The sequence below is a fragment of the Eutrema salsugineum genome, unplaced genomic scaffold (assembly GCF_000478725.1).
Source record: "Eutrema salsugineum unplaced genomic scaffold, Eutsalg1_0 scaffold_5, whole genome shotgun sequence".
NCBI lineage: Eukaryota > Viridiplantae > Streptophyta > Magnoliopsida > Brassicales > Brassicaceae > Eutrema > Eutrema salsugineum.
Window position 1 is genome coordinate 1,788,784 of NW_006256612.1, and position 20,673 is coordinate 1,809,456.

At 37.6% G+C, this 20,673-nt stretch overlaps 3 protein-coding genes and 1 pseudogene across 6 annotated transcripts; 3 read left to right on the forward strand and 1 right to left on the reverse strand.

Moving 5' to 3' along the window:
• The first annotated feature begins 4,740 nt into the window (after window positions 1-4,740).
• LOC18991733 lies at window positions 4,741-6,553 on the forward strand (annotated as a pseudogene).
• A 148-nt stretch (window positions 6,554-6,701) lies between these two features.
• Window positions 6,702-9,836, forward strand: LOC18991734. Of its 3 annotated transcripts, XR_002898125.1 has the most exons (4): window positions 6,702-7,887; window positions 7,964-8,521; window positions 8,608-8,789; window positions 9,672-9,836. XR_002898125.1 is itself a non-coding variant. In XM_024153238.1 (3 exons), exons 1-3 carry the CDS (start codon window positions 6,907-6,909, stop codon window positions 8,716-8,718), a joined length of 1,650 nt encoding a protein of 549 aa, XP_024009006.1. In that variant the 5' UTR covers window positions 6,703-6,906; the 3' UTR covers window positions 8,719-9,020. The 3 variants fall into 3 exon arrangements, 2 of the variants coding, with proteins under 2 accessions (XP_024009006.1, XP_006415117.1); XM_024153238.1 differs by lacking the exon at window positions 9,672-9,836 and having other exon boundaries at window positions 6,703-7,887; window positions 8,608-9,020; XM_006415054.2 differs by lacking the exon at window positions 9,672-9,836 and having other exon boundaries at window positions 6,707-7,887; window positions 7,964-8,515; window positions 8,608-9,020.
• Window positions 9,837-12,277: 2,441 nt separating this feature from the next.
• On the forward strand, window positions 12,278-15,440 carry LOC18991735 (trihelix transcription factor GTL1). 2 transcript variants are annotated; one of them, XM_006415055.2, is made up of 3 exons: window positions 12,278-12,831; window positions 13,224-14,682; window positions 14,780-15,188. In XM_006415055.2, exons 1-3 carry the CDS (start codon window positions 12,536-12,538, stop codon window positions 14,789-14,791), a joined length of 1,767 nt encoding a protein of 588 aa, XP_006415118.1. In that variant the 5' UTR covers window positions 12,278-12,535; the 3' UTR covers window positions 14,792-15,188. The 2 variants fall into 2 exon arrangements, with proteins under 2 accessions (XP_006415118.1, XP_006415119.1); XM_006415056.2 differs by having other exon boundaries at window positions 12,280-12,831; window positions 14,776-15,440.
• Window positions 15,441-16,788: 1,348 nt separating this feature from the next.
• Window positions 16,789-20,013, reverse strand: LOC18991736 (transmembrane protein 120 homolog). The gene is made up of 10 exons (XM_006415057.2): window positions 19,659-20,013; window positions 19,498-19,576; window positions 19,309-19,403; window positions 19,124-19,228; window positions 18,940-19,019; window positions 18,184-18,274; window positions 17,999-18,106; window positions 17,822-17,908; window positions 17,391-17,459; window positions 16,789-17,174 (listed from the first exon to the last, which is right to left on the reverse strand). The coding sequence occupies exons 1-10, from the start codon at window positions 19,854-19,856 to the stop codon at window positions 17,043-17,045; spliced, it is 1,044 nt and encodes a 347-aa protein (XP_006415120.1). The 5' UTR covers window positions 19,857-20,013; the 3' UTR covers window positions 16,789-17,042.
• Window positions 20,014-20,673: the final 660 nt, after the last annotated feature.

Here is a 20,673-nt window from a genome sequence, read left to right on the forward strand (position 1 = left end):
TCTCGACCAGTCGGGCCGCATCGTCATGCAGCACTCGGCCATGGGAGCGACCCAAGTATCCCTCCGAGTCTCTGGGCTTGTGTCCTAACACACCACAAGGTTCTACCAACCTTTCTGTGGTTCCCGCAATAACCATACCACAGATTCCACTGAATCTTTCTGTGGCTTACACACAATCATTTAGGTTCAACGGTTACCCGCAACCTCTATCTACATCTTTTTATTAGCCAATGACCCGTGGTGACCATAGTCCCCTCACGGCCGCCCTTTTAAACAATACTTTACGATTCATAATCGTTCTAAGTATAGCTTGCCCTTAATCCGGCATAGAACCCCTTATCATATGCCTTGGTTTTATTTCTTTTAACGTTCAAGTTCTTACTAACTTAACGTTTTCGAGGTTATATAATTTTCTTACTAAGTATAACGGTTTAGGTTCCCACCCCCAAACAATGGCTTATACCTAGCAAGCATTCACACAATCTACTTATAACCGTGGATTACAGTCTCACCTAGACCGATCCATGGTTCCCTGCACAAAATCATTAGTTCCTATCTACCGGAACTCACCTTTTTCCTTGACGGACGTTTCCCGGGCGTTCTCCCGTTTATCGCCAAACTCGGACCGAAATCCACCTGACACGGCTACTTCTATCGGCTAAACTTTCTTGCTCAGCACTCCGATCGAACACGGTAAGCTCTTATCGGACTATCTCTCTTTCTCTTAAGTTTTTCTAAGTTTTTCAGGTGTGATTCGAAACTATGGTTTCGGGTCCTATTTATAGCCGCAGTTCGCTGACCTTGGTTCAGCACGTGTCGGCCAAGCGCCCTTTCCGGTCATGATTCAGCGCCACATGCCGCAGTCCGCGCATGCACGCCTCCATGTACCAAGTCTAGTCCTAGACTTAGCCCGTAGCTCGCCATACTCAGCACAGCTATCAGCCATCCTGGTCATGCTTCCATCCGCGTGTCATTCTTACGGCCAGTCCACATCATCGTCCAGCGCTTCTTTCCGCAGCAAGTGTACAAGCTAGTCCGACCATAGGTTTATAAGTCTGACCCTAGGTAAGCCTCTGGTCGACCCTTGTCCAGCCTTCGTGTCAGCCCGGCCGATTACCCATGTGTCGCGTTTTTACAGCAACACGTCAGGTACACGGCTCGGTCACGCCATGTGTTGGCGATAATCCGCGCATGTTCCATGCCTCTGACGGCCATGCCACCAGCAGTGACACGTACCGTCACGCGCGCATTTTAGAAAATTTGCCTGCGTCGTTTCACTCCCGTCCGGCCAAAAATGCACCCATCCGACCAAAAATCAAGTTTCTGCGGCCAAAACTGATTTTTAGCGGACCACTTGGATTTTCTTCGGGCTTTTTCCTCTTTTTCCCCGTTAGATCCCTTCCTCTGTTGCCTCTGATCGATCTTCTTCATTTTGCCTTAGCAAAATCCATCTTTTCCCTTTCCCGGTCTTTTTATTATAGCAACCCGTGTAACAGGGTGCTACATTAGGGTTTTCGACTTTACATATTTTAGTATAAATATGACATATTTTAGTATAAATATGTACGACTTCTCTCTAATTGTCTCACATCCTTCTAAATTGTTTAACTTCTTTCTTCGTCTTCGAATAAGTTCGTACGATACTTCAAAAACTACGTCTAAAATACCTAGAACAGTAATCAAAAGATCTCAAAACTATTTAAACTAAATTATTTGAATATTAATATATTTTTATCTACTTTTTTAACATTGTTTTTACGGTCATATATTTAAATATTAAAATGTAAAAAAATTTAACAAACAAATATATTCTACAACAATAAATACAAACTATTATTTAATTTTCAAACAACTAAATAAAAAAATATTATATCAGCGTGAGCAAATTCACTAATTATTTCATAATTGACATGTTTTGTGATGGACAATTTTATTTATTGGATTATTTGCTCTCATCGTATCATGCTCATGTCGCAGAAAATAATTTGATGATTAAAACATTATGAACAGAGGTCGGTACATCTTTCCAGATCACATAATGTCATATTCTAAATCTTAAAAGAGACATAAATCAACATCTATTTTGTACAAATTTTAAATTCATTCTTCTAAAGTTGCGTTTTGAATTTCCATTTGTCCATCACTAAAACATCTTCTATCATATATGTATGTTTTCTAGAAATTAATGAAAATTTTCTAACTTTTAAGAAAAGGTAGAGATTTATTATATGATAGTGACTAGTGAATGGACTAGTCTTCGAAGTCGCTATCGCCACCGCCAAATAAGAAATTTTTCAAAAACAAAATCAATTGGGACGTTTCAAGATGGAGACCATAATATATATGTTGCATGTCATATTGTCAATCATCTCTCACATATTATAACTTATACGTATAACCAAGAATTCATATATTTTTCACCGTTACCTTAACTATCATAATATAAGTCCACTTTTTTGTAGTTCAAAACATAATATAAGTCCACTAAAAATGAAGTTTTCTTCCATATATAATTAATGAGTAGATAAATCATTAGTATCCATAACCGATTTTGTGTTTACAAAGTTTTCTAGTTGATCACTACTATGCACTGCATTGTTGTTGATGATTCCTCGTGAAGTAACAATGAAATTCTGCCGTCAAATACAGGCAAGCAAAAAAGATCATCATAACCATATCTACATCTAGCAACCAAATCTGGTCAACAAATTCGGTAAAGTTACACACGATTTGGAGACAGATATTTTTTTTTTTAATGAAAACATATGATTTGGAGACAGATTTAAACAGTCAAATTAAAAAAAAAAAGAGTGTTCTAATCTGTCGGTAATTACTAATTGCTGGCGAAACTAAAAATTTTTTTTTTCTTTTATAACAAAAGACGTAAATATCTCTTTCGTACATCCAATCATAGCTAAAGCATTTTTTTTCTCATGAAATGTTAAAGAACAAAAAGAAAACACACACACACGTTCGCTCAAATTAAAATGTGTGAATATGCACCACCAACCGAACTGACATAAGCTTGCACGGGTGGTACATGTATTATCATGCATGCTCTCTAGACTAGTCATCTAGAATACGAGTATCTTATTCTTTACTCGCAAATTATAATAGTATTTAAAAAATACAAAGCATATATTAATATGAAAAATGTATATATGTATATACATTTAATTCAACGGCAAGAGTACGGTGGGAGAATTATTGTCCCATGTATTCAAATAGTACTCGTTTTTCTATGTTTAATTAATTTTTGAAACCAAAGTTGTCGTCAAGTATTAGAGGTTAGATGTTATGTCGTTTTCTTTCATTTTCTACGCAACAAAACGTGGAAGATGCTCTTCTTTAACACCTTCGTATTGTATTTGTACATACACGAACTTTTTTTTCTCTTTTGAATTGACCCCAATAAACACCTAACCACTCACCGACACATTTCTCTTGCCTCATTTAATCTAATGCCATGTTAATTATTCAAATGTTATGAGTCTATGACTTCTCATTTACTCATTCCTCACATACATTTCTCTTCAATTCGTGATTCGTCTTTGATCGTATTTATGAGCTACGACCCTGCGATAAACTAATCATGCGGCAACAACCGAGTTGAAGAGCAAACTTTATTTTTCGGAAATACTGATGTGTGTTTTTAATGTGAACTAAACTTATTAAAGTCTACAGATAACAAAACGTTTGTAGGTGTATCATGTTAATACAGTATGCATGGTGTTAGATAAAATTTGTTATCACATTGATTTTTTTTTTTTTTTCAATCACATCGATACTACTTCCGTTCTTAAATAATTGATGTTTTAAGGGTTTATTTTTGTTTTCAAATGATTGATGTTATCTGTTTTCAATACAAATTTAAATATTTTTTAATTATTTTAATTTTTTATATTCTGCAGAGTATTTTTTTTATTGGTTGAATTATGTTTGAACAATAATAAATGATGTGTTCAGTATAAAAAATAAAATAAAAAAACATGAATTCTTAATAAATGTGTAAAAACCTTAAACATCAATTAAAAATTTAGTATGGAGGGAGTAACTAATTACTTATATAAATCTAGTGAACGGTCGTGTTTATATGACGGAGTCATATTTGCTGTTTTCCATAGCCGATAGGTCAAGATCACTTATTAAAGATCACCAAACAAACGCTACATTGGTATCACCCATTTGGTTTTTTAGTAGGATAAAACACAATACACCTTGGAAATCGAAACAGATTAAATTTTATAGATCATTGGCAAGCTGGAAGAAAAATAGTATTCATATTCAACTTATAAATTTTCAGCGTAGATTTTTCGAAGAGTATTGAAATTATTGAAAATATACTTTGAATATTAGTATTTTCTTCAAACTTGCCATAAATTTCTTTGGAAATTGGTCCATATCATTTTTTGACTATGTGGTCTGATCGCACTAAACCAAAATAAACCGAACGGGTCCTTCGAAACAAAACTCGAGACTTTTCACATTTTTCCCGAAAGAGACGCCAAAAAATCTCAGTCACGGGAGTGAAGAAAAGTTGATAAAAATTCGCATTTCGCCGGAAAAATTACTCGATCTCGCTCCATTTTCCAGCTAAATAGTCACGCGTCACTTCTGAATTCGCTATTTCGTAGGTACAAAATTCGATTCCTTTTTGACGATTGAGTATCTGAAATATCTTTTCAAACATGTGGTGAATATTTACTCGATTCGATGTTTGCTACTTTGCTAGGCAGAGAACATGGAAGAATACATAGAGAAACGTGTTTGTGCAAGAGGATCGGGTTATAGAATAGGGGAAGTAGATAGGCTGAGTAACTTGCCAGATTGCTTGCTATTTGAGATCCTAACGAATCTTCCCACGAAGGATGTGGTAAAGTTTAGTGTTTTATCAAGCCGATGGAGAAATCTCTGGAGATATGTACCTGGGTTGGATCCAACCCAAGAAATGGTAACCAACATAAGTGAAGCTCAAACACGTTATGACCTTGTGATGATAACTGTGAGTGTGATGATGATGATGATGATACCTGTAAGTGTGAGGAATCGGGCTTTAAAGCTTCTGTGAGTCGTGCATACAAAAGTTTAGGTTAAACAGGAATAACGATGTTAAGCTTGATATTACTCATTTCACCCGGTGGATCAACACTGTTGTTGAACGGAAAGTGAAACATCTCCATGTTTTGGACAGCATTAGGGGGTGGTTGCAAGATAAAGTGAGAATTTCCCCAACAGTTTACACGTGTGAGAGCTTGGTATCCTTAAACCTATATGACATATGGTTGCCTAACCCCGAGTCTGTGTCTTTACCTTTCCTCAAAGATATTGTTCTAGATACGGTCGAGTTTGAAGACGATCGGGCCTTCGAAATGCTGATCTCAGGTTGCCCAGTTCTCGAATGCTTATCTATTAGCGTGGACTATTACTCTAACAACGAGGTCATAGTGTGTTCTCAGTCTCTTTTGAGCTTCACTTATGTTGGTTACCATTTCTTGGGTTGGATTCAAAATCAAGAAGCTGTAATTGATGCTCCCAGGCTTGAGCGTGTGAGGCTAAGTGACCGTCACACTGCAAGTTTCATAGTAAAAAATCTTGGTTCCCTTGTTGAGGCGGATACTGATATTGTATTTAACTTGGGGTTCGACAAGAACTTTTGGTTTGAAGAGAAGCTCGATGCAAATGATCTACCAAAGAGAGAGATGATTCGTAATTTTCTTGTCGGGATATCTTGTGTCAAAGACATAAAAATTTCTTCGAGTACTCTTCAGGTAACCTATGTTGAATTCACTATTTGAGTCCTAACTGTATTATATAAGCTTTTCCTAATCTCTCCCTCTTTTCTTTTTTGTCCTAGCAGATCACATATGATTACTCACGATGTGAATCACTACCCTTATTCATAAACATATCTTTCTTGCGTGTCGAATTCTTTGACAACCCATGGGAAATCCTGCCAATCTTTCTTGAGAGCTGCCCGAATATAAAGTCTCTTACCTTGGTTAGGATTGGTTACTGAAACCATAATTAAACTTCCTTTCTTGCTAATGCAAATGGTGAAAGTTTCACATACTCAATATGCTTTGTCTTACTTGCAGGGATTTATTAAATCTCCAAGGGAGGAGGGAGTTGGTAGTATGGTACCTGCACCTCGGCGTTTTCTAGTATCTCTCGAGTATGTTAAGATTGTAAAGCCAATGGCAGCGGAAGCGACAGAGACCCAACTGAAGCTAGTGAGTTACTTTCTAGAGAACTCAACAATCCTCAAGAAACTCACACTATGCTTAGGTGATTTCGGTGACAAGGAAGAATCTGTCTTCATCAAGAAACTCCTGACCATACCAAGACTCTCTAGCTCATGCCAAGTTTACGTGCTATGATCCTTGGTAGTCTTCATCAATGTTGTCTTTAAGTACTTATGTTATGGTGAACTCTATGTTTCTTCTTCGTTTGTCATGAATTTGAACTATCGTAACTTGTAAAAGAATCATATGTTTGGTATGTTGTCAAGAATGGAATGGTAATACCACACACCTGGAGTGTGCGTATATATATACCAGAGTAACCAGACAGTGATGTTATCGTTTTGAGTATGAAACCCTCTCGTTGCCATAACTGGGCTAGGCCCAATAATATAGGCTTAGGCTTGTTAAAGCCCATCATCAATGTAACGACACGAACCTTTTTTTTTAACCAAAATCCGCCACCAAATTTTAAAAAATCAAAATCAAACCCTTAGAGGTCAAAGCGACGGCGACGGAGAGAGAGAGAAAGCAGAGAGACGGCGACATCTCCCCCTCCTTCGTCGCGATCGGAAACCCTGTGCCCTAATTTCACGAAAAACCTAACGGAAACCTTGTTTCGCCGCCGTTCTGCGTCGCCCGGCGGCGGAAATGTGCGCTTGGGGCGATGCGTTTAATCCTCACCGTCATGCTCTCTTTCATTCCTTACCTTTATTCCTCTGATCGTCCCTGCTCCTCCCCCGTCGCCGCTCGTCCTCGTATCCGTCGCTGCCGTCTCACTCGCTTCGCCACTGCATTGGTCGCCACCGCCGCTCTTCTCCTCGCCTCCGTCGCCTGGCTCTCTCTCGTCTTCTCCCCCGCCACTTCTCGTTGCTGGCACCTCCTTAGGGATTGGGAAGACGCACATATCTGGAACAGACGGTACCATCCCTATATCCCCAAAGAAATCTCTCCGCCGTCGATTCCATCTCTCTCCGATCATGACGACGACGAGATTCTCCTCCTCCAACCTAGGAATCGCAGTCTCTGGGAGTCGAATCGACTCGATCTGTCTCTGCATCACTTGATGTTCGGCATCGCTGGATCTTCACAGCTTTGGGAACGGCGCAAGGAGCTCGTGAGGCTATGGTGGAAGCCATCTCAGATGCGTGGTCACGTCTGGCTCGAGGAACAGGTTTCTCCTGAGGAAGGAGATGATTCTTCTCTTCCTCCGATCATCGTCTCTGAGGACTCTTCTCGATTTCGTTACACTAATCCCACTGGCCATCCTTCTGGGCTTCGAATCTCGCGCATTGCGATGGAGTCTTTCCGCCTCTCTCTCCCTGATGTCCGTTGGTTTATCCTCGGAGACGACGACACTATCTTCAATGTCCATAATCTTCTCGCCGTCTTGAGCAAGTACGATTCTTCGGAGATGGTTTATATCGGATCCCCCTCGGAGAGCCACTCTGCTAACTCATACTTCAGTCATAACATGGCTTTTGGAGGCGGTGGCATCGCCATTAGCTACCCTCTAGCGGAAGCTCTCTCTCGTATCCACGACGATTGTCTCGATAGATACCCGAAGCTATACGGTAGTGATGATCGTCTCCACGCCTGCATAACAGAGCTCGGAGTTCCTTTGTCTAAAGAGCCTGGCTTTCACCAGGTAACTTTGTCTCAATCATCACTGCCTTTTTATGATCTTTTTTGAATCATTGCTGATTTTCGCGATTCTGTGGCAGTGGGATATTAAGGGAGACGCTCATGGCCTCTTGTCTTCACATCCCATTGCACCATTTGTCTCGATTCATCACGTTGAAGCTGTGAATCCACTTTATCCGGGCTTATCTACGCTAGATAGTTTGAAACTCTTCACGAGAGCTATGAGTTTGGATCCCATGAGTGTTTTGCAACGGTCGATCTGCTACGATCATACTCAAAAGCTGACGTTTTCGATATCTCTTGGTTATGTTGTGCAAGTTTTCCCGAGTATCCTGCTACCACGGGATCTTGAGCGAGCTGAGCTTTCTTTCTCTGCTTGGAATGGGATAAGTCACCCGGGTGAGTTTGATCTTGACATAAAGCTTCCGGTTTCATCTCGTTGTAAGAAGCCTGTACTCTTCTTCTTGAAAGAGGTGGGAGGAGAAGGCAATGCTACACTCGGAACGTATGAGAGATCCTCGATAAAGGATGATTTGAAAAGGAAGCTTTTATGTTTTCCACGGTCTCCTCCTCTGCAAAAGGTGGAAAAGATACAGGTCCTTGGGTTTCCTCTGAGCAAAAGCTGGCACTTGGTGAGGGTTTGTATTGATCCTTTGAATCACCTACTGTTTCTGTCCTTTTCTTTAATATTCACAATTGATGATTCTTCCACTGCTCTGATCAGGCACCAAGACGGTTGTGTTGCAGAGCAACCCCAACTACTAATGAGCCTCTCAGATTAACAGTTGGGCAGTGTGGAAAAGTCATTTTGGGTTCCATGGTTAGTTCCCAATGAACGCTTATGGTGGATATTGGATCTAAAGCATATGATGTTGTTTCAGCTCTATCCTGTGGCTTTGTACATAGGTAAGATCCAGGACCTTAACTGTTGTCTGACCCTAGCATGCTAATGCCCAAATTTAATTCTTTTTTTCTTCCATTGTTACTCTTTTGTTTCTTCCTTTTTGTACATCTGAGATTTCAAGAACTTAACCCATCCTGTTGAGAATCGAGTGCATTTTGTACAACATTTGAGCTTAGCACACCATTAAAGCCACCTATCTATCTCAGTAGCTTGTTTTATCTTTTACGATAGCACTCTGTGTGAAAAAATGGGTCTTTTTCTCCCTATCTACTACATTGCGAAACTTTATAACCACTCAAATTTTTTTGTGGGTTTTACTTTGTTTAATAATCTAAAAAGGAAAAATATATCCACTAGTAGAGTGGTCCATGGGTTGTGGATTTAGTGCGGATTTAAGGAAATGTCTTTGGTTGGATAGATTTTTAAGATGTGTGTGTGTTCTAAAACTGCGGGTTTAATCAGAGTGTTGTGGTCTGAGTTGACTTGTCATGAACTCTGACACACTGGCAAGTGAGCCCAGGTTTGCTACTTGTTTTGTCGTAAACCCTGAAATTGACATTATGATGAGTAGAGCAATTGCATCATTGTGTCTATTTAAGGGGTCGTATAGTTATTGTAGTGATCACATGTTAGCCCAAAGTAAAAAAAAATGATGAGTTGGTGTAAATTCTGACCTTGTGAGGTATTTTATTGGCTTCCAATTTTCGGAGTCTGAGTTTTGAGAGGAATCTGGATTTAGTGGGTGTGTGGATATATCTCCGTTTATAACTAATTTTGGTTTCTGACTCGTGAAATGATGTTGACTTTTTTTATTTGGTAAGTCCTCGTATGACACAAGTTGGGAAAGTAAACGAGTTTGACAAGTTGCGTTCTAATGAGATCAGGTTTGTATTGGTGGGGAGAGATGTTGTTTTGGAATAAACCAATTTATTTGTTGGTTAAAAAGATTAAGAGAAAAAAAATGGTTAATGCTGTAAATTAAACGCCCCAAGATCTAAGAGAAAAGGAATGAAGACGGTTAGAGAGATTCATTCAGAAATCAAGCAACTCACTCCGCGAGCATGTTCTTACCACCTCTTTTTTTTTTTTATTATGGTACACTTGTCTTTTCGTTTTAATTAAAGTTATAAATTGAATATTAATTTAAGTTTAAAATCATAAATAAATAGAAAAAAGAACATATCACATGTAATAAGTAATAAATAAGTGAGAAAAGGGGTTAAGAGGAGAGAGCATGTGAAAGTTGGGAGGGAAGAAGAAGAGAATACAGCTGTTTCCGCCGCTCTCTCTCTTTCTTTCCCCTTCAAGAAAGTTCTCCACTTCCACCGCCCATCTTCTCTCTTCATTCCTTCTTCTTCCTCTCTCTCTCTCTATCTTTTAAGTTGTTTAATCCTTTTTTTCTCTATTATTATTAGCATCTTTTACATATTATAACTCAGTTGTTCTCCTTAACATTCACGATTAGGTATAATCATGAGTAGTTTACACTCCTAGCACACATTTGAGTTTTAGTTTTACAAAATATAAACTTTTTATGGGGTATTTTGGACAAAACCGTAGACAAAAATGTGTCATATTTAAAAAGTGTATGTTAGTGTAACTAGAGTTTAAAAGTGCATATGATGTAATATATTTTCAATATATAATGAGTTTGACTAATACATATATTAGCTGAATAGTAATATAGCGAGATAGTTAAATAACAAAATAATAAAATCAATAAGATGATAACAAATATTAGATTGAGTAAATTTAAAACGCCAAAAATAACTATTTATTAAATTAATAAAATTTTGTATAAGCTTGTATAAATTTAAAACATGTAGAATAAATTGGATAATAATTTGTTAAATCTTATTTTTATAAGTATGTACGTGCTTATTATCATGAATTAATGGTATGTAGTCGACGCAAAACATATCAATTGAGCCTAATATTTGTTTTCTCTTTTAGAGAACTAAACATGATTTATGCGTTAATTAGAAATAATTAGTCAATTTCAAATATGCAAAACAGATTAGAAATAGTTTGTTAATTTTCATTTTTTATCATTATATATTTATTACGTTTTCAAAACATGAAAACATAAACAAATTACATATTATTCGAGTCTAATATTTCTTTTTCTTTTTTTAGAGAACTAAAAACCAGCGGTGTATATATGTATAGCGCGATTTTGGTAATGAAAATGAAATGTGTTGTATAACAAACAGTTATAATTTATGTAGGTGAGGCTATTTAAGAGTGTGTATAATGTCGACAGTGTATGTGTCTGCGTCGATCGTCTTCAGTTTGCAGCTAATCTTAGATATGAAGGCTATTTAATTCTCCGCTCATTTACTTTATCACTCCTTTATCTATCTTTCACCACAACTTTACTATCTCAAATGTACTTTGTTCTCATTATTTTACCTAACTGTTGTTCCTCGGTCTCTTTATTTAGATTGTAATATTGTGTTTTTTTGTCTAAAAATCTGGTAGTTGCCACTACGAAAATCTGGTAAATTATTAACTTTCATTAAAATATATTAGTTCAGTAGAAAAATTGAAAAAAATGATTTTTATCTGATTATTTTAAGATTGACACAAATAAATATCCATTTTTAAGTATATTCAGAGAAATGTTGAAAAAGGTATATATTCAGAGAAAATAGTAAATGGATTCATAGATTTACTGATTTGACTAGCTGTACAGTCCAAATTTGATAACACTGTATTTGTACATAGTTACACATCTATGCATGCATTATGAATAATTTCTAATCAAAATAGTAAATAGAAACAGAAATTCTGATTATTTTCTTTTTATAATTTTTCTTACTATGGCATTGGATTGGATTTACTTGTTTTTTTGTTTTTAATTATTTCATCAACTATTGTGTGGCCTAATTTTTATTTTTTCTTACATCAAATATTGTTTGGCCTAGTTTTTAATTTTTCTTACATCAACTATTGTTTGGTCTGTTTCTATAACAATATTAACACAACAATAAAAAAATAAAAAAGCAAAGAGAGAGACTGTTGAATTGGAGAGGAAAGATTGTGGGGGAAAGATGTCAAGGCTGGTCCAGCTCAAATCGGGTAAAACTATGAAAATTCCAGTTTTGTCCTTCCCTCCGGAAATCTGATTGTCACATACCCTACCAATCAGACAACGCCACGTGGACATCAAAGACATGATGGTGGGAGAGGACAACAACATGGGAGGCACATGATTTTGTGTTTATTTTAATAATAATTCCAATTTTAACCCCAAAAAAAGAAGGAAAAAAAGATAAAAATGAATCGGATCACTGGCAATGAGATGTTTGCGGATCCAAAATTAACTTTTAAAGCCCTCTTTCCTTTTTAATTAATAATAATAATAATAATAATAATTCACATAAATTTAATGTAATAAAAAATAAGTGGACCCTTAAAGAAAAAAAAAGGGGGTGATGAAAAGTGGGTTTAACAATTATTTGCTGCAAAGTTAGAAGAGGCTCAGCTTTATTAACTTCTCTTTGCTTTCATTCTCTCTATCTATCATCATCATCCTCGTAATCCTCATCTCTCTTTCTAACACCTACTTGCAGTAAAAAAAAAGGCTGCATCTTTCTTTTCTTTCTTCATCAATGGTTTTATGAGGAAACTGTGAGCTACAGATAGAGAGATAGAGAGAGAGAGATAGAGAGGGAGAGTGTGTGTGTGTGTCTAGAATAAAAGAGTGGTGGTGGTGGATTGAAATCAAGATTGGTGAAATCAAGAGATGGAGCAAGGAGGAGGAGGAGAAGTTGGTGGTGGTGGTGGTGGTAATGAAGTGGTGGAGGAAGCTTCACCGATCAGCTCAAGACCTCCGGCGAATTTGGAAGAGCTGATGAGATTCTCAGCGGCGGCGGATGACGGTGGAGGATTGGGAGGAGGAGGTGGAGGAAGCTCGTCTTCTTCATCGGGAAATAGATGGCCCAGAGAAGAAACTCTTGCTCTTCTCAGGATCCGATCTGATATGGATTCTACTTTCCGTGACGCCACTCTCAAAGCTCCTCTCTGGGAACACGTTTCCAGGTTTCTCTCTCTCTTTCTCTTCTCCATTACAATCCTTCTTCTTCTTGATTCTCATCAATGGTGTTTTCTTGAGATAGAGATCCATTTGCATGTGTTTCCAACGCTTACTTTTTTCCTATTTTATTTTTAATTATTTACATAAATACTAATATATTCGGGATCAAGCATCTTCACCATCCCCAAGAAAATTTTATTAAAAAAAAACTCTTTGTTTATTACAGAAGTAGCTCATGAGTTTCTGTGACGTTTTCGATTTTGTAAATCCCAAGACTCTCTTCTAAAATTTTAATTTTTTAAAATAATTTCGATCGAACAGTACCCATGAATTTGAAGCATATAGAATCTGAATTTTGGATGTGTTTTTGAATGTGGCCAAAAAAAAAAAAATACAGGAAGCTAATGGAGCTTGGTTACAAAAGAAGTGCTAAGAAATGCAAAGAGAAATTCGAAAACGTTCAGAAATACTACAAACGCACTAAAGAAACTCGCGGTGGTCGCCATGATGGTAAAGCTTACAAGTTCTTCTCTCAGCTCGAAGCTCTCAACACTACTCCTCCTCCTCTTCCTCCTCCTCCTCCTCCTTCTTCTTCCCTCGACGTCGCTCCTCTCTCCGTCGCCAATCCAATCCAACCGCAATCTCAATTCCCAGTCTTCCCTCTACCGCAAACGCAACCGCAACCGTCTCAACCGCATCTCACACACACAGTCTCCTTCACCACTCCTCCACCTCCTCTTCCTCCTCCTCCAATGGGTCCCACTTTTCCCGGTGTTACCTTTTCATCTCACAGCTCATCGACGGCGTCAGGAATGGGGTCTGATGATGACGACGATATGGACTTGGATGAAGCGGGTCCAAGCAGCCGCAAACGCAAACGCGGAAACCGCGGTGGTGGTGAAGGCGGCAAGATGATGGAACTATTCGAAGGTTTGGTGAGACAAGTGATGGAGAAGCAAGCGGCGATGCAAAGAAGCTTTCTTGACGCGCTTGAGAAGAGAGAACAAGAACGTCTACAACGTGAAGAAGCTTGGAAACGCCAAGAAATGTCTAGATTAGCTCGAGAGCACGAGGTCATGTCTCAAGAACGAGCCGCGTCTGCGTCTCGTGACGCAGCGATCATCTCACTAATCCAGAAAATCACTGGCCACACCATTCAGCTACCTCCTTCTTTATCATCATCACAACCGCCTCAACCGCCGCATCAACCGCCGCCACCCGCAGCTAAACGTGTAGAACCGCCACAAACAACAACAACTCAATCGCAATCACAACCAATAATGGCGATTCCACAACAACAGATTCTTCCTCCTCCTCATCCTCCTGCTCCTCCTCCTGCTCCTCATCAACAACAAGAGATGATTATGAGCCCGGAACAATCATCACCATCGTCATCACGGTGGCCAAAGGCGGAGATTCTTGCGCTTATAAACTTGAGAAGCGGAATGGAACCAAGGTACCAAGATAATGTACCCAAAGGACTTTTATGGGAAGAGATCTCAGCTTCAATGAAGAGAATGGGATACAACAGAAACGCAAAGAGATGCAAAGAGAAATGGGAGAACATAAACAAATACTACAAGAAAGTTAAAGAAAGCAACAAGAAACGGCCTCAAGATGCTAAGACCTGTCCTTACTTTCACCGCCTCGATCTTCTTTACCGCAACAAAGTACTCGGTAATGGTAGTGGTTCTAGCACTTCTGGTCTACCTCAAGAACAAACATCAACAGTACAAAAGCAGAGTCCGGTCTCTAAGCCGCCACAAGAAGGAGTTGTTAACATTCATCAACCTCATGGTTCGGCTTCAAGTGAGGAAGAAGAGCGGATAGAGGAAAGTCTACAAGGAACAGAAAAGGTAAAAACTTTGACTTTTTTTTTTAATTCTCAAAATGTGCATTTGTTTGTGTTCATTCATAACTAAAATCTTGATTTTGTTGGAATTGAAAAGCCAGAAGACATTGTGATGAGAGAGCTGATGCAACAACAACAGCAACAACAAGAATCAATGATAGGTGAGTATGAAAAGATTGAAGAGTCTCACAATTATAATAACATGGAGGAAGATGAAGAGGAGCTTGATGAAGAAGAATTAGACGAGGATGAGAAGTCCGCCGCTTATGAGATTGCGTTTCAGAGCCCTGCAAACAGAGGAGGCAATGGCCACACAGAGCCACCATTCTTGACAATGGTTCAGTAAATCAAGAATCACTGTTTTCAAAATCGTCACCGTCCCAAGAAAATGTACTTATGTGTGCATAGTTTCTAAACAACACACAAACACACACATTTCTGACACCAAAAAACTGAAAATCAAGGTCTCATCAATCTTGATATTTTCAGTGAAATACAATTCTTTTTTTTTCTTCCATTTTTCACATTCTTTCCCTTTGTTCCTTTCTTTCTCACAGTCTCTTGTTTGTTTCTCTGTTCATTGTTTTCTTCTTCAACACCATTGTTCATCACACATTCACATGAACAAAAACTCTTAGCTAAAAGGTCTTTTAGATTGTTTGGAGTTGTAATTCATCAACAAAGTCTCATACTTTTTTTCTTTTCTTCTTAAAACATTTGTTGATTGGTTAATTGGGGAATAAAGAGTCTTTTTTCTTTCTTTCTTGAGGTAATAAGAATGATTCAGTTGTATCAGTCAAAGGTGAAGAAGACTTATGAAACAATAGAAACATATTTGAAATTGATAGATGAGAAAAGATTGGCTTATTCTTTTTTACTCAAAGATCCCAAAAAGATGAGAAGAGACTCACTCAAAGCCATAGTTTCTGAGAGAGGAGAGGAGAAGAGAAGAAAGAATCTGTGTTTTATGTTTTCATCCTTTTTTTGCGGCGCCCACAAAGACACAATCCGATAAGCCATTATTCATTTGTGTCACGATCAGTTAAACAGAGTCACTCAAAGTTTTGTTCTTTTGTTTCAACTTTCTCCTTTTTTATTTTATTTTTGCTTATAATCAAAAGCATGTGCAGCTTTTGTACTTACAACGACAAGACTCGTGCCACTCTCATTGTTTCATCTTCTGTTTCTCTTTTGCTTTTTAATACCTTCAAAAACTGTTTTCAGAATATATTGATTTACTGCAAAACTAATCATCTATATCAAAAAATGGTTATTTTTGAATTGAGAGAATATACAAACATGGATTGAGACAGCATGATCACACCTAAAAAAAAGATAAAAATTAAAAGAAAAGATTCTTCTGTATCTTTTTTGATAGAGAGAGTAATAATGGAGGAAATGGGTACAGGTAAGAAAGAGTAAGTACCACTTTGATTGCCAACTTGCTTTCACCTCTTTGTGTCTTACACAGCTGCCCCAACGTGCAATCATTTATATATTTATATAAATATATAAAAAAATGTATGTATTTATATAAAAATGTATGTATCTAATAATACATATATTGCAATGTAATGCATTGTGTATAAAATACACCAACGAGCCTGTCCTACCCATGTGCATTTGTTGTTTTCTTTATTAATTAGACTTTCTAACTCTCTATTTTTTTGTTTTGTTTAATTACGTATGTTGTAGGTAAACCAAAAAAATACCCAACATGTAATCAACAATTTCACATGTTGATCCTACCATAAACCCAAAGTTTAAGATCTGTGTTTAAGTCACTCACATGTAGTTTCCTTTTTGATTAGGCTGCCTACTCTTTTCTTGTCTCCAAATCCATAAGGTTCTCTTTTCTTTTGTTTGTGTTTTTTTTTCTTATGAATAGACTAATAATATCTTCATAATATATAAACCCAATGTCGGTAGCTAAACCAACCAACTAGCATGCTCTACTCCAGAGTGCTACAAACCTAAACCCAAAACCTTGGAGTGAACCAAACAAAATTATTATTGTCTTTGAGGTTATTGATTGGGAACCTTGACGAGGAAGCTACCTTTCTTCAAATTAGTGTCAAGTTACAAGCACAGAGACAAAGATATACAAATCTTTCAACGACCATAACTGATAATTAGAAACCCAACAAATGTTAGTCGAAAAAATTACAAAACACAATCCAATCCATCATCTATCAACTCCCACTTTCATTTACACAAAAAAGGGCGTTCCCTGTTTTTTTTTTCCAAAACGTTAGGTCACTTTTGCCCCAAGAAAACAAAAATTTATCACGTAAAAATATATAATGAGGGAGAAAATTCCAAAGTTGGGAACTATGAAGCTGTAGTTATATGAGTTAAGAAGTTTTAGTCGAGTTCTGCTTTGCTTTTACTTCTCTTCATCTTAGCCTTGAACCTCGACTTCACCATCAATGTCTCTACTGTGTTTATGAAGTTTCCAATGGCCATCACAACCAGAAGAATGCCACAAATCAATACCTGTCCCCAGCATTCACGTTATCATCAGACAAACAAACCATTGTGGTAAAAATACTTTCCACGCCTATTTAAGATAAGTTCCTTGCTTGGAAATGGGAAGTAAGACAATATCGGTTATATCGACAAAATTTCTTCTTTTTCTTTTTGTTAAATTGGTGCGTGAATACGCCAGTGAGGATAATTCACAAAATGCTGTTGGAAGAGAGACTACAATACCTGCCATTCGGCGACTACCCCAGTTAAAGCTGTCCTGAGCAACTGCAGTCCAACGTATGCTTCAAAGCCCTGAGTTTGCCAAAGTATAACACAACAATGTTTAACTACGATACGACAAGCAAGATTATGAACTTAGTCTGTCTGAAGTTTCCTTTGGATCGATGCCTCGATGTGGATCGATGCCTCGATGGGGAGTGAAAAAAGTATCTTTTACTGTTTAGACCATCTTTACAAGTCTGAGGAAAATTATGAAGTTTGTTTACTTTATCAAATATCTTCAAAGAGATATAAGTTTCAATATTTCCTTATGGAAGTCATGTATACGACTAATAACTACACATCAGCAGCTAAACCACACAAGCCTAGTCTATGGTGCAAGAAACATGAAGCTTTAGTATAACCTAAGTGTGGAACAAAAGTAGAACTGTTACCTGTAAAGTGAACAAAATAGGACATAATAACCATAATTGCCCATCTACTCCAGACGTTTCTCCCCACACGACATCCATCCTCTTAGCCTGACAATGACCACAACGCACATTTTTTACAGCCAGTTTCATAGAGGCGGATATGAACTGGACCAGAGAGAAGTGCAAATAGTATTGTACCTTTCCTAGTGCAATGCGAGTGTATAATCTTTGGCGCTGATATCTATTTTGCAGAAGCATTGCAACACCTTGCATCATAGCCCATTGAAGGAAAAGACGGACTCCTTTCTGCAGTATATTTTAGAATGATCCATAGCATTTTTCTTGGCAAACTTTTACGCTATATATATGATAATAACCAATACCTGCTTCTGAACACAGTTTGGTTGACCTTTGATTTCCCAAGTGAGACTGACAAGGGCCATAGCCATGGCACAATAATGATGGTAAAGCCACCTGCAAAAGCATATCAGTTCAGAGGTTTAACTCATCTCCAACTCACGGTAGGATAAATATGTTGATAAGACCACCAGATCAAACCAGTCTAAAATAACATGATTCCCTTCATATAAAATAATCAAAATCATCAACCAACTGAGGATTTTATGCGAGACAAAAGTTTCTCATAATCGTCCAAATGATATAAAGATCCAATTTCTACTCGACAAGAACAATAAGCTACCTATTGATATTCCTATCATCCACTTAATTCTAATGCCCCTCATTCAGCAGTGCGATCAATATAGGCTTGGAGGTGTACCAAAACCAGAGGCAAAACACAAATGGTAGCAAAAAATTGACCAGCGAAAACTAATTTGCTGAGTTGCTTGCAGTCAAGCTAACACCCTAAAGTTTACAGTAATTATTCATAGGCAGTCAATAGACAAAAAGGAGAGTTAGCACTAGCAGCACAAAGAATCTAACTAACGGAAGTTAACATCACTCTAAAAATGATCTTATCTACCTAAATCCATGTCCTGTGGTTTTCATTTCAGCAACAGCATAAGACATGTAAAAACTTCGGATACTTCAAATTTAAAACACTGGATAACAATAGCTAACCCGCAACTTAAGGGATCAAAACAATCATAATCAACTAAGGAAGGCTACGATAAGAGTACCATGAACGGATATCACTCCCATTGGCTCTCAAAATGTTCTCTCGCATAACCAAACCAGCATAAAGGAACAGAAGCCAAGCCTGATAAAAGGAAGTTCACATGTTAAATACAAGAACCTGAAACAGGTTCGTGTCGTTACATTGATGAAACGCAAAGTAATTCAAATCAACACCACTTAGTGTACCTCGTAGAGCTGAACAGGGAACGCAGGCAAACATCCATACCACACATAAGATCTTAGGGTCAGAAGTATTGCAGGAAAAACAAGAAAAAGAAGAGCTGTTCTATCCTGTGTCAATACAAAGATGATCAATTTCACGTTATTGGAGACAGATCAACACTAATAGGAGGGTGAAAAAAAATACTAACTCTGTAGCTATTGTATTCTTCTTTGACTTTAAGCTGTATATCTTTTCGTGAGGCACGAACATTCACAGGCCCCAAAAACATTCTTACGAAGCGTCCTGAAGAGAAGTAAACAAAACTCAAAACAGTGAAGACGCGAGTCTAATCATATACAATAGATCAAAATCACAATATTGAATCTGAGAGAGAAACCTTGGGGTTTGAAGGGAAGAAAAGAAGAAGTGTCTCCATCGGCAAGCAAGCATCTAGCTCGTTGCAGATCCTCCTCCAGCTGCAGCAAGACGGGGAACAAAAAATCATAATTTAAGAATCGAGAAACGAAAGAGAGATCGAAAAAGAGAGAAGAAGAATGCCTTGTCGAAAAGCTTGGGATCGAGATGCTTGTCGGAGACAAGAGTGGAGTGGAGGCGGCGGATTGATGCATCGACGACGGAGGATCTCTGGCGAAGAGAGAGCTCTTCCTGGGAAGAAGCAGAAACGAAGGAGGTGGCAGAGTCGTGGAGCTCTTTAACCTGGTCCACGATCCGTCTCACTTCTTCTTCAACCTCCATGAGTGTCGATTCCGAAAGACGAGATTGGACTTTTGTGCGTCCGAATGAGAGATGAGGATTCGAGAAAGCCCACAAAGGAAAGGAAGGATTTTGTAGAGACGAGAGGAAGAAGAAGAAGAAGAAGAAAAGGTTGGAGTTTGTTTTGGCATGTCTCGAATTGACGAGGTCCTTAATCGTAAATACAGATCAAATCGCACGCATCTATCCTCGTGCTCTTCCTAAATCTTGATTTGAAAACAAAATATTTTTTAAAAAATCATATAAAAAACGACACTTTTCTAAATTCATGTCGGCAAAATGGTGCAGTGTCATAGAGAATCCATAAATTTCCAACTTTTTTTTAATAAATGGTGTTTTTTTGTGTATCATTAAACATTTCATCCATTAGTACAATTATTGAAAAATCTAAAACAATCTAAAACTTGCTAAGATGCAATCTCATGCTCTTCCAAAACCAACCATATCGCTCTCTAAGCTTCATTTTACCTTTTGTTTTTTGTTTAACAAAAATTTCCGTAGCTTAAATATAATAAAATAGTGGAATTCTGCCAATGTGAATATCTGTGTTTGGCTGAGCTTAAACCTAAATGCAAAATACCTGTTTTTTTGTTCATTTTGCTTTTTATTAATAAAATTGTATTTTGGTCAGCTTTAATCTAACACTACAAAAAAATATGTCGAAAACCTGTGAAATTTATCATTATAAAAAACTATCTTTTTTTACCAAATTCATACGAAACTTTGTCATAGGAAATCAGCCGTCGGAAATTATAAAAAGTAAAAAAATTGTAGGAAATTTTCAACAAAAATGTTAGTA